Here is a 13,458-nt window from a genome sequence, read left to right as displayed (position 1 = left end):
AGCACTGAGATTATACACAGGTGCATTTAAAACAACCCCAACAGCAGCACTACAAGTGGAAATGTGAGAAATGCCATTAGAATAAGAAGATTGCAGATATCACTGAATTACTGGATCAAAAATGAGTTGATCTATAATCCATGCACCACACAAGCTTACATCGACAGTTACCATAGTTACATCCAGATATACACAGATGCTTCAAAGAACTCATCTAATAAAGCAGGAGTGGCAATTGCCAGAATTTCAGATTAAAACAGGGAAAAGGATCAGCGATGATGTTTCAGTCTATGCAGGAGGGTTTCTTGCAATATTATTAGCATTACAGTGAATTGAGGAAACACTGTTGAGAACAATCATTTGCTTAAATTCAAGTTCATCACTCACCAGCTCACAGTTCAGTCATTCAGAAAGCAGACCAGATATCTTGATAGAAGTACAGCAAACCTTATACAGAATTCAAATGAGGGGTTTACAGTGACATTTCTTATGGACACCAGCACACACTGGGATGACATGAAATGAAATGGCAGACAAGGTGGCAAAGGAGGCAACAAGACATAATAGCATAGATTTAGCAGTTAGATGAAGCAGAATGGAAATAAAGAGCATCAATAAGCAAAAACTGAAGGAAAGGTGGCAAAAGCAGTGGGAGGAAGAGCAACAAGGAAGATGGTATTACAAAATCCAAAGCAAAGTGGGAGAGTTAAGTCCAGAAGAAACAATAATATCAAGAATCAGATTTGGACACACTGGATTGAACAACACACTATTTAAAGTCAGAAAACATAACACAGGCAAATGTGATTACTGAGGGCAGGAGGAGCATGTTATAATTCATTGTCAAAATATCATAGTGACCCAGTAATTAGGATTCAAAATTTGAGGAAGTTAAATTTTAATTAGTAGACATATTGCAAAAGAACGAGAGGGACTGGTATGAGATCTTACTCCTTAGATCAACAAAGTTAAATGAGAGAATATAGTTATTGCTGTTTTTGTTTGTTTGGTTGGTTTTATTTATTTATTTAATCTTTATTTGTTTGTTTTTTTGTGGCAGGCAATTAGACATTGTGATCCACATTGCATTCCAGTTGGTCGCAGTAATGCACCAAATCGTCGCCATAAAACCTCCAATAATAATAATAATAATAATAATAATAATAATAAGGATGTGTAAGTGGAGTGGACTCAGTCTGCACATCAGTGTTATTACAGCAGAATAAGGAGTACATGATGTTTTTGTCCCTCATGTGTCCACATGGCGACAGACATTGTTGTGCAGTTGTCCGACTCTCTGGCCCAGACAGGAGTAGAGGCAGTGGCGGATGTTGAGATGGACGATATGGTCTGTGAGAGGGCGGTACGAGCGCGTTTTCTATCGCTCACTTGCACGTCAAGTCAGTCATATCAGGTCACCTCTGTTTCGTGCAGGCGCGTCTGCTTGCTGCTGACAAGGCCTCACACTCAGAGGCTGCAGGAGAAGGGGAAGGGGGAGAGGGGCGGGGACAGGTTCACCTCTGGACCTCAGGTCACCCTACTGGGGCGGGGGTCATTTTAACAGCGCACAACTTATGTAATTGCTTGTCTAAAGTCAACCACACCACGAATAGCTTCCAAATAAGCACATTTCATTGATAATGTTGTGAATTCAGGCCTATAGTTTCACATACATGTTAGTTTTCTGGGTTGTGTGAAATCGTTAAAAACAATACAGTTTCTGTTCTTTGGTCCTCTTCTTGTATTTATGATTGTATATATTTTGGTATTAAAACTGTACATGTTGTGATGTCTGTGTGGTTCTGATATTTAATAAAAAGTTCATTTGTGCAGAATGGTGTTTTTTGTTGGGGGAGGAGGGGGGTCATACAAGCTAGAGCCACCACTGAGTAGAGGAAGGGGAGCTGAGCTATAAAGGCCAGGGAAGAAAACTGAACGATGCCCAGTCAGGTGAGTGTCAGCTGTCACAAAGTCAGTGAGGCTTGATTGCTTAAACACACTGCAGTCTTAGTTTTAATTACATTTCTCTACTGTGTATTTAAATTACTGTAGAGCTGTAGATAGTCAGTGTTTTCTCTTGACTGACATTGACACTGTATTTTTAATCTCTTTCTTTCAGCGCTGTTACTGGGGTGACATGTTCACAGGTCGCCCTGGTAATGCACTTGTTGCACTGCATTACTGTCCATGTCAAAACAAGTTTAGGCTTCCAATCAGAAGCTGTTGAACCGCCTGCTACACTTTGCAGGAGCTGGGGCTCAACAAATGTGGCATTGGCACAAAATGTTTGTAGATCCTGTTAAATGTTATTGTATGTCCATTGGTGCTTTGATCAATGTGATCAGAGTTGAACTTGTCTCTGTTTATGAACTCTGCAGATCTTGGCTGCTTCTTTGATCCAATGTCATAAAAACTCCAGTACAGAGGGCGCCCTCTGCACTGGAGAGATCAGTATCATCACTGTTAGTGAAGTAAGATAATAAAAAAAACACCTGGTGTTGCAGAAAATATGAGAGTCCTAACTTAATGTGTAGAATTCTTCATCTTAAGATTGATAGGCTGATCAGAGAATTCACAGTGAGAAGCAGGGTGAGCATCACTTGCACTTGCAGTGGTCATTCATTAACTCTTCAATAGGACAACTTTTAAAATCCATCACTGCAGCCTGTGAGAGAACAGACCGTCTCCATTGTTACACCAGCAGCTAAATGTCGTGCAAGCAACGTGGATAATGATATGTGATAATATCTATACACACTACGTTTCTTGTATAAACTCAGATTCCAGATGGATCTCGGCTGTGATGCAGACGGCCTGGCGCTGCACTTTAACCCTCGTTTCCATGACGACACTGATGGAGCTGTGCTTGTGTGCAACTCAAAGACTGCTGGTTGTTGGTGTGATGACAAACGGGAAATACACAACCACTTACAGAGAGGAGCAGACGTCAAGGTGAGGGAGTCCAGCTGAAGGAGGAGAAGACGTGTGTACTTGATGAAAAGTACCATGAAAGGTTTTGTAAGGATTTTTTGAAAGGCTTAAGGTTTGAATATATATATATATATATATATATATATATATATATATATATCTTTGCTCACTTTCCCCTTGACACATAGATAGTTTGAGTTGTATGTGTGTCAGAATGTGTCTACTAAAATGAAAAGGTTTTACTCTCTAAGTATGTTTTTTATTTAGATTGTACTGAAGCTGGCAGGAAACACGTTTGAGGTGGAGCTTCCTGATGGACAGGAAGTCCAGTTCCCTAACTGTATTGGCATGGATGTCATCAGCTACATCAGAGTCACAGGGGACTTCAAACTGACTTCCTTCAAGATCTGCTAAGAGATGCAGCTGCTGTAACACATGCACGCTGTGGTTCTGAGTTTGGAGAAAGACGAGACTGAGACTTGGTCAGTTATTGGAAGAAATATGAATCATCGAGAGATGTAACTCTTCAGTACACCTGAAATGTATCTTTATTTAAAAATGTCCTGTTGTTCACAAGAATAAAAAACATTTAAATTTAAATGATCTTGTTTTGTTGTCTCTGAGGGGTCAGTTTAATAAACTGTAGCCTGATCCTGGCTTTGAAAAATATTTCCTCACACATACTGACACAAACTTCAGATAGCTCTGATGCAGAGAGTGACAGTCCAATTAAAGGGGCATTACACAACACAACACTTATGATGTCTCTGCAGGGAGACATCTAAAGTCAGAAAATAACTCTGGTGTGAAGTTTGAAAAGAAGTGGGCATGAGGGGGTCTAATGAAAGACACTGCTGAGTTGCAGTGTGGGAAATGTAGTATCCAGTGGTTTTGGAGCTTTTAAAAGTCTTTCTCCCCAAACTTAACAAAGATGCAATACTAAATTGTGGCAGTTTCCTTAAAGGCAGCAGATCACATTCAAAAAGAGGAACAGTCGACTAAGATTGTTCATGAAAACTGGCTTTAGAAGCCATCTCAAATGCATCAAAGGTGACGATCTGTAACTGGATTTTACTGCTGCCTGGCATTTGGTGTTATCGGTAAATAATAAAAATATACACACTAAAAGCCATGCGTGAATTTCAGACAAAAAGCCAAATAGACATAAGGAGGCTTTCAGGTCTTATCAAACAGAAATGGTTAGGAAGAAGACTTTAATGTGTATCATGGAGCATCTACAAAAGGTGGGGTCTTCTACAAACAGATGGCAGGTCTCAAAGTTTAAATTCAGACTTTGTCATTTGAGAAACAAAAAAACAAACAAACATGGTCTTTCATGTGAAGGTATTTTTATTATACTCATTAATAACATGAAAGGTTCAACTGTTACTGAGTGAATGAGTGATCAGTTTAATAAATGATAAATTCCTTTAGAAAAATTTTCCTCACAACTTACATTCTTTGCATTAAATCTGGACATAAGAAAAGCTCAGACAAATCAAAACAACAAAGATGATGTAGATATAATGACAGATTATTTGAAATTAGATAAACAATATAGATTACACAGGTTATCAAAGAAATATGCCCTCAACTCTTTGCTGTGTATAAGTTGATCATTTCTGACAGCATGTCTCTCATCAACCTTCTCACAACAATTCCTTGTATTTTGATTCAATAAAACTTCAAAATATTCAGCATGGAAACTTCAATCACATCAAGAATCTCATACTGACCAACTTTGTAGATGACACTTTGATTTAATATACTTATATTTTTTATGCCTCATTTATTCTCCAAATGACTATTGTTCTTCTGTGCTCTGTTTTAAGTATTAATACAAATAAAGCGATAAGATTTATATATGCTGTAGTTTGTAATGATTCATTTACTATCTACATTTATTAGTCACAGACAAAACAACCAGTCGATGATGAAATCAGTCAAAGTCTGTGAACCTCATTCTTTAGGAGTTTGAGTCCTGAATAATCACATGAAAACAAGTATCATCTTTTTCAGTGACGTAGTTGTGTTGGATCACTCAGATTTATACATTTCATCCAGACTTTTAATCGCTTCTTCTTTAGTGTGGTCTCTCCACTGTCTGGGAATTTCTCCATCGTCCTGGAATTTTAATTTATAGTGGTCCTCCAGTTGCTTTTCAAATCTACACACAAACCATTTCCAGTACGTCAGTTTAGACTCATCAGGGGTAATTCTCCAGTTTGCAAACCTTGGACCAGCAGTTCGGTACCGTTTATACAGAATTGTTTCCTCTGAATCCAAACAAGGATAAAAGCTTTGATCACTTGCAACTAATGTTGTGCAGAACTCAATAACCATCTTCACTGTGTTTCGATAATAACCACCACTAACTGCACGGGAACGATGAAAAGGGACACTGTGGTCATCAGGGCTGTGATCTTCTATGGTGTTGGTACAAACTGCTGAACAGAATGGACACTTCTCCCAGCAGCACTTGCACAGCTGATCAATGAGGATTTGATCAGGTGTCAGCCTGAATTCACTCATGTTATTCAGTGAGAGGCTGCTCGTCTCCTTCATGATGGGTACAAGGCCTTTCTCTATCTCTTCTTTAAGAAAGTCAAAGTTGTTTATGTCTCTGAAGGTTTCAGAACAAATGTCATCAAACATCAGCTCATCTTTCAGCAAACTGGTAAATTCCTCCAGCCACATGTCTGTGTGTCCTCTCTGGGTTTTGACTCTCTCTGTTGCAGTAAATAAAGTCTGACTCACAAATTGTTTCATGTCCTCAACATTTTTCTTGAGTATATCCCGTGCTTTATCTCTGTGAGATGTGAAGATGTATTTCTTTACTTCCTCTTTTATAAACCTCTCTACCTGTTCCCTTGGTTGATGGATGTAGGTGATGAAATCACTGAAGTCCTCTTTCTCTGCCAGTGACTTCAACACATGTTTCTCCAGGTTCAGTCTGTTCCCTTTGAATGCTGGGAAACTGCACCTCATCTCTCCAGCCACATCAATGGCAGTCTTGTTGCAGACAGCCTCAACAGCGGAAACCTTCAGTTTTTCACAGATCAACTCTCCAAGCACAACAGCAGAAGAGCTTCCTTTACAGAAGCTTCTGAAAATGTTGTAATATTGATCCTTTTTATTCTCTAAATAAATCAGAGCATCATTGTTCATCTTGAATTTCTTGTGGGACTCTGAAAGCCAACTCTTAGCTCTGTCAAACACATACAGTAAGAGATCAACTGTGAACTCCTTCTTCAGAGCATATTTCCTCTTTGATTCAAATGCTGTCACTTTTTCTTTGACATTTTTGGCCACTTCTAGCAAATAAGTTGGACTGTAGCCACTTGTAGCAACAGGTTTGCTCCTGATTGTATCAAGTGAATGTTTTTCAACATTGTCAATTAGGGATCTGATCAGTTGTTGGTCTTCATACTGAAAAGACCCTTTCAAGTAATTTAATACTTTTCTACCTGCTTTTGAAACACGGTCACGCAATTGGCTAATTGTTCCCTGTCCTCTTGTGTCTCTTTCGCTCTCTTGAAGTTGTTGGTTTTCCTCACAATGCTCCTGATACTTGGTGAGGGTCACATAATCAAAGTAATCACCGATCTCTGATATGTTTTTGTATCTGCCACTGCTTTTGGATTCACCTATAAGAGCCCATTCAAAACCAAGTTCATACAGGATAATTACATGATCTTCCTCCAAGTTGATGTCTTCAATAGGTTTTGTATCTGCAGTTAGTTCTCTCACCCAGCCTCTCCAGACAGAGTCAAACTGCTTCTGAAGTTCCTCTTCAGCTTGTGTCTTGTCTTTTAACTGCTGAGCGAGCTCTTTGCTCTTCTGTAGCAGCTTGTTCTCAAACTCTGTCTTCTGATCATCAAGCTTTTTACAAGCTGTCTTCTGCTGAATAACTTCATTTAGTTTTCTTTTCACTCCTCTCACCTGTTCATCATGAAATTCCCTGATTTTGTTTTCAAATTGGCCTCGCCACTGAACCAGCATTTCTTTGTCTCTGTCATCATCAAAGTACTTTCTCATTTCTTTTTTGATTTCTTCATATGTTTTGCTCATTTCTTGAGAAAGATAACTGAGCTCAACCTTGTCAAGTTTTCCATTTTCAATTCTGTTATAAAGCTGGTTTTCAATGGTCAACATGTTGCTCCTCAGGGCCCAGGTCCAGTTCCCGTACTGGACCTCAAGGTTTCTGTACACTTTGATTTCAAGAGTGTTTTTGAAACTGAAAACAAAGTGTTCGTTCATCAGGGCTTTCCACAGGTCCTGGACTTTGCTTTTGAACTGTGACAGAGTGATCCCAGCAGACTGTGAAGCTTTAGAGAGGACGATGTTCTTCAGCTCTTGGACGCTCTTGCTATAACCTGGATTTGGAGGAGCCATAGGTGGACTTCCCTCCCATAGTTGGGCAAAGTATTTCACATCTTTTTGCACATTAAATGCAATGACATCACTGAAACACTCAGCATCACAAACCTCCTCTTTGGCAGCGAGTTGGGCCATCTGGTCCAGTTTTTCTTGCAGGCGTCTCTTTCCATCCAGGTTTTTCTCTACAGCTGCAATATCTGTAACATTCTGGTGAACAAACACACAACTTGGAGACAGTTTAACTTTCTTCATCCTCATGAAAGCCTGGACAACAATCTGCAGAATGTCCTGCATGTCAGCTGGATTCTCTCCAAAGATGTTGATCAGTGTCATGTTTCCCAGACCAACAACAAATGTTGCCAGTTCATTGTCGTGGTGAGGAGTGGTGTTACCTGCTAATTCAAGAGCACGCAGTCCTTCAGTGTCCACCACTAGAACGTAGTCAAACCTGAAGTCTTTCTTCCTCTCCTCTGATACTTTGACCAGCTGCATGAAGGCACCCTTGGTGCATCTGCCAGCACTCACTGCAAACTGTAACCCAAACATGGCATTCAGCATAGTTGATTTTCCACTGCTTTGTACGCCCAAAACTGACAACACAAACACTCTCTGGTCACCCAGTCTCTTGATGACTTCCTCTAAAAGACTAGAGATCCATGTTAAAGGCACATGACCTGCATCTCCATCCATCAGCTCCATGGGGTGTCCTGATATCATCAGCTCTGCAGCCAGCTCAGGGTATTTAGACCAGTCAGTCTGTCGCCTCTGTGCTTGTTTCTGCAGAGATTTATGGGCTTCATAGATCTGCCCCATTTCTCTAAAGATGTGCTCCAAACCAAAAGTTGCTGACTGTAGTTTTGTTGAGATTTGTTCAAGCTCAGTTTGTTTTCTGTTTAACTGATCAGACTTGTCATGTTTCTTCTTCAGAGCCAAGACCTCAGACCACTTGTCATGATAGCTTTGGAGAATTGAATTGAGATCGTCAGTGGAGAGAGCATCTATTAAGATCTGAGTCCATTTCAGGAAATACTCTTTGTCTGTTGATGGCAGAGATGACAGACTTTCAATGAACAACTTCATCAGTTCACTACAGGAAGCATCACATTGTTTCTGTCGCATTGTCTTCAGTTCCTGTTGCTTTTCACTTTTGTCCTTCTCAGTGTTTCCTTTGAGATGATGCAGTTCTTTGTTTATTCTGCACCACTCATGCCACAGTCGGCCTTGACAAGGGAGGAATTTATCTTTGATTCTTGACACGTTCGTCTCTTGAAGCACATTCATTATTTTCATAGCAGCAGATTTCCCTTTTTGGCAGACTGAGTCATCTTCATCCACTCTGATTCCAGAGACCTTGGCCATGGTTTCAAGCTGGAAGGATGTATGTGGTCCAGACAAAATCTCTCCAATGATCCTTTTCAGTTCTTCAGAAATATCTGGCCGGCTTCGGTCTTTTAGACCCATTTTGAATGTTCCCTTTATTACCTCAACAGCATCACAACTGTCATCAACAATGAGACAAATGAGAGGCTTTGAAGACTTCAGAAGATCTGAGAAAACTGTAGCACTTTTGTCACCCTTTTTTGGAGTTGATAACAGGACAACATTGACTGAAGATTTTTCAATCAGTATGTCACGCTGTTTTTCAAATCTCAGGGCATCACCATGAAGATTACAGAAGGCAGTGCAGTCAGTGAAGGCATCATCGGGTTTTCCAGCAGGACAGTACCAGGCGATCTCTGCCACACCATCCATCAAATGGCGAGATTTGGTGCTACCTGGGCAGTTTCTGTGGAAGAAGGTGTTGTGACGGTCGTTGATCAAAGTGTTGATCAGCTCAGATTTAGACACTGAAAGTGAACCCAGGCGGAAAAATGACACCATGGGTGTCTCAGCTTCACAGATGGGCAAACTCTTGTTGTTGTTTGAATTATCTTTGGTTTGAGTTATCTTCCATGTTTTTCTTATTTGCCTGAATGTCCACAGAGGACACTCAACGTACATTTTGACTGGGTCAGGAACAAGCAAAGGTAAGGCGTACTGACACTGAGAGAGCTTTGTCATCATGTTCTGCTTCAGGAAACTGTCTGAGCAGTGAAATACTGCCATTTGAATGTCCATTGGATGAATGTGATTCTGTTTTGATTGATTGCGATCCACACTGCTACTAAAAAAAGCACTGAAAAGACTTTCTTCTGTGTCAACAGTGTCAAACAGTGGAACAGATGTTGAATGGCTCACCTCAGCAGTGTCTTGTCTTACAGGAATATCTCTGGCTCTGTAATCTAACATCATCAACCTCTGAAGAAAAGTATGAGCTAGATCTTTCTCAGATGTTTCATGGTCCTGTTTCACAGGTGGACCTATTTGAAGAAAATCTGCGGGAGACAACTTCTGGTGATGTTTGTGTTGAAGGTGGAGTCTTCTGAGTAGTGTTGCAGTCTCTCTTTGACATTGTTCCTTACAGCTGATTTCTTCAGAATTCTTCATGGGATCTTCTTGATATTGATCCTTCAAAGAAATTGTAATGTATGTTTATCATCATCACTTTGTGCAATGGGATGTGGAGTAAATATTATTATTTCAGGTGAATTTCAGGTGTCTTACTTTGTTCTTGTTTCCAGTCATGTCTTCATTTGTGATGCCTGTTTATTTGAAGGACAGAAAAAGTAGTTACAGGTTACACAAACATGACTGAATAATTATTAGATTTAGTGGTGTTATTTTTATTAGTCTTACTAAAACATACAAGCATTTCAATTCATCAGTCCTGTAGTGAAAGCCATTATGCTAAAGAGTATTGATTTACTCATATAATATTGTTTGAGGCTGTGTTTTGTGATGTTGCATTGCATTGCATTCCAGCCCATACTATTGTGTGTATAAGAGATTTTGTAATGATGGACTGTTTTGCTGAGCTTTTTCTCTTACCTTTTGTAGCAGGTATTATTACAGTGATGACCCCAGGTTTTCTTGATTGATACACCAGTATCAATTAAACTTATAATTTTTTACTTATTCATTTTTTTTTTGGATTTGGTACTGTCATCAGTATTTAAGGGTAAAGGTTTAGCTTTTGATCTTTGGCGGGGGAATATTTTGTCAAAGAGCTAAAATAAACATTTGTATATGTGCACTTGATATCTATCGTTTTTTTTCTCTTTACAGTACATGATTTATCTCTGTATTTGTGCCACAGGTCATGTCCAACACACACAGTCTTTTGTCAGGCAGCAAAAGCTATTATTGCATTTTGAAGGTTTGTCTGTGTGTTTGCATTTTAGTGAACTACTCCTTCATTTTTAGTGTAATCTTTACTCTCATGATTTCCATCAGTATTTTATATCACAGACTCAATACCAGCACTGCACCACAGTCACAGGCAGACTGATAATACATTACATTCATTAAAACAAGAGTACACACCTTCTATTAAAGCTGAACAAAATATTAATATTCTACAGTAATGAAATACATGTATATTGCAGTGTAATAGCTTTAAGTATAATTCTTGGCTGAACACGTTTCTGCAGTTCAGTTCTCATTGTTCATTCCAATTTTAGCTGGAAATAAATTGACTTTTCTTTTTTCCTGACAGCTGCTGTCCATGAGCCTTACAGTTTGATCCCTGACACTGCTTTCAACAGTTTTGACTCTTCAAATGCATACACCTTCATCTATTATGTTGCTAAGTCTTCTTTCATGAAAAATATCAAAATGTATCTCAGATGATTTACTTATTTACTTGATTTTCCCAAGTTTAAATTTATTATTAAGGGCGAACCACACTTACAATAGCAGCTCCCACCATGTGGAGCCAAAGTACAGCCTCACAAAGCTGCTGGCATGGCTGAAGACTTGTTTACTGTTGTGTCCATGACTTTAAAATGACAATGAGTATAAAAATTTAAACAACAGTGTGTTTCTCCTCTTAGATTTACTGTCCAGGTGCAGGACAGAGTAAAACAAGCATAAGTCAAATTAATACAGTTTGCTCTGTATACATTTTTAATATATTGCTTCTTGTGACTGACCTTCTAGTGCTGATCTGCAGATCTCCACTAGATCATTCCTCTTGATCTCTTTTAAAACCTCCATTGTGATCTCCAGAACTTCAGCTTTTGTATAGGTCTGCAGCATCAGATTCTTCGTGTCCACTCTGTCCGCCTTCTCCAAATCAGCCGTGCTGATGGCTGTTTTTCCTTTGAGGACGTCATCCCACTGAAGGAGGTCTTTGAAGCACTTAAAGTGTTTCTCTGTCAAGTTGTCCAGAACATTGAAGAGAACTTTTTTTACCATTGTGGTTTCCTGGTAAAAATCAGAAAATATTGTCAACCTCAAGGACAGTTAGTTACAATTATGTTAATTAAATCTACTTCTTTTCTCTTGGTTTTATCAATTTATATAGGAAGCTACAAAAACTCTAATCCACTATTTACAGTAATAGTTGCAGTAGCTACTATAATAAATTCATAAACTGCAACCACAGGAAAAAAACACCCACAATTACAGAAATCAGCTGTGTTTATTAACTTTCATATTTTTATATACAAAACCAATATTTTATATCTGAATCTGTCTAAAACCAGAGATAAATGTCCATAAATAAAAGACCAAAACCTGAAAGTATTGAACAATAAAAGCATAGCTTCAGATATTTGTCATTTTACTTGAATGAGATGGTTGGAGCCGTTAACTGAACGATGACGTCAGTTAGTTGGACAGTCAAAAAGTCACAAATCATCGGCGACTTTGAGCACAGAGCAAATAAAAGTAGCAAACGTCTTTCATAAAGTTAAAGATGAATCAGGAAATAGAAATGTAGGCTGTGGTTAACCTGCTGAGCAAATAAAAAAATGTAAACAACTCTTTACCTTCGCCGTTTTATTTTCTTCCCATTCTGATTTTGAAAGCCGTTTCTTCATCGAGGCACTTCCTGGTTCGTAAGAACCGGTAAGAACTTGAGTTTGATTTAGATGAGACTTCAGGGGTGTCGACCCGAGAGGCGATTATTTCCTTCAGACTGCATCCTCAAAGCTTCGGAGAGAATTCGTGCGCTAATTTATGGTGCTACCAGCGAAGTAAGCGCAAGTACAGTTGTAGTCTAATTAAACTACAAGTCCCTTGTTTCCCGTCTCTGCAGACGTCACGTCCGGTCGTGTCCTGGATTAGGTTTTGAACGTCAGGGGCGCGCGGGAGTGTGTGCGCGCCTTCATGACAGCTGAGGTATTTCGGGGAATGGAAAATGAGATGGGCTTTTCGCTTTTTGCGGATGAGGGGGCAATTTGGAAGAGGAGAAGAAATGTAGAATTCATAGTAAATAAACTACAGGGGGCTATTAAGAAAGTAGAAGAGTTCTCTACAAGGATAAGAATGGCTGGTGAGATAAAACTAAAATTACACAATCGAGACTTGGGGAGAGGGAAACACTTTAGGTTTAATATGGTTTCATGAGAAAATTACATGGAAAAGGAGTGTACATGTTCAGAAATTTGTGGACAAGTGTGAGAAAGTATTAAATGCAATGAGGTGTTTGGTTGGACATGAATGGGGGCAGACAGAACTTCATTGATACATTGGTTTAATTAGATCACTTTCAGATCATGGTTGAGTAGTTTATGGATCAGCAGCAAGCACATGTCTCAAAAAAATGAGATAACCTACAATATCAAGCATTGAGATTATACACAGGTGCATTTAAAACAACCCCAACAGCAGCACTACAAGTGGAAATGTGAGAAATGCCATTAGAATAAGAAGATTGCAGATATCACTGAATTACTGGATCAAAAATGAGTTGATCTATAATCCATGCACCACACAAGCTTACATCGACAGTTACCATAGTTACATCCAGATATACACAGATGCTTCAAAGAACTCATCTAATAAAGCAGGAGTGGCAATTGCCAGAATTTCAGATTAAAACAGGGAAAAGGATCAGCGATGATGTTTCAGTCTATGCAGGAGGGTTTCTTGCAATATTATTAGCATTACAGTGAATTGAGGAAACACTGTTGAGAACAATCATTTGCTTAAATTCAAGTTCATCACTCACCAGCTCACAGTTCAGTCATTCAGAAAGCAGACCAGATATCTTGATAGAAGTACAGCAAACCTTATACAGAATTCAAATGAGGGGTTTACAGT

The 13,458-nt window shown here is 39.1% G+C and overlaps 1 protein-coding gene and 1 long non-coding RNA gene across 3 annotated transcripts in view; one reads left to right on the top strand and one right to left on the bottom strand.

Annotated features, from left to right (window-relative positions):
- The first annotated feature begins 1,180 nt into the window (after window positions 1–1,180).
- On the top strand, window positions 1,181–3,531 carry LOC139618417 (uncharacterized). Its single transcript, XR_011689732.1, has 3 exons — window positions 1,181–1,950; window positions 2,781–2,952; window positions 3,199–3,531. It is a non-coding gene; the product is annotated as an uncharacterized lncRNA (long non-coding RNA).
- Window positions 3,532–4,260: 729 nt separating this feature from the next.
- LOC139618412 (interferon-induced very large GTPase 1-like) overlaps window positions 4,261–13,458 on the bottom strand; it is a 34,309-nt gene continuing 25,111 nt past the window's right edge. Inside the window, exons 2-6 of one of the 2 annotated variants that reach the window (XM_071474308.1) lie at window positions 12,264–12,305; window positions 12,183–12,216; window positions 11,343–11,616; window positions 9,916–9,953; window positions 4,261–9,819 (exon numbers count right to left, since the gene is read on the bottom strand). In XM_071474308.1, coding sequence (XP_071330409.1) covers window positions 4,969–9,819; window positions 9,916–9,953; window positions 11,343–11,607 — 5,154 coding nt within the window. In that variant the 5' untranslated portion in view covers window positions 11,608–11,616; window positions 12,183–12,216; window positions 12,264–12,305 and the 3' untranslated portion in view covers window positions 4,261–4,968. Of the gene's footprint in view, window positions 9,820–9,915; window positions 9,954–11,342; window positions 11,617–12,182; window positions 12,455–13,458 lie in introns of those variants that run through there. The other variant, XM_071474307.1, reaches the window with a different exon arrangement.

This window comes from Trachinotus anak, unplaced genomic scaffold (assembly GCF_046630095.1).
Source record: "Trachinotus anak isolate AG129_WGS33_773 ecotype Australia unplaced genomic scaffold, CSIRO_AGI_Tana_v1 ptg000003l, whole genome shotgun sequence".
Taxonomy (NCBI): domain Eukaryota; kingdom Metazoa; phylum Chordata; class Actinopteri; order Carangiformes; family Carangidae; genus Trachinotus; species Trachinotus anak.
The sequence above is the reverse complement of the archived record's forward strand: the minus strand, read 5'-3'. Positions and strand labels throughout refer to the sequence as shown.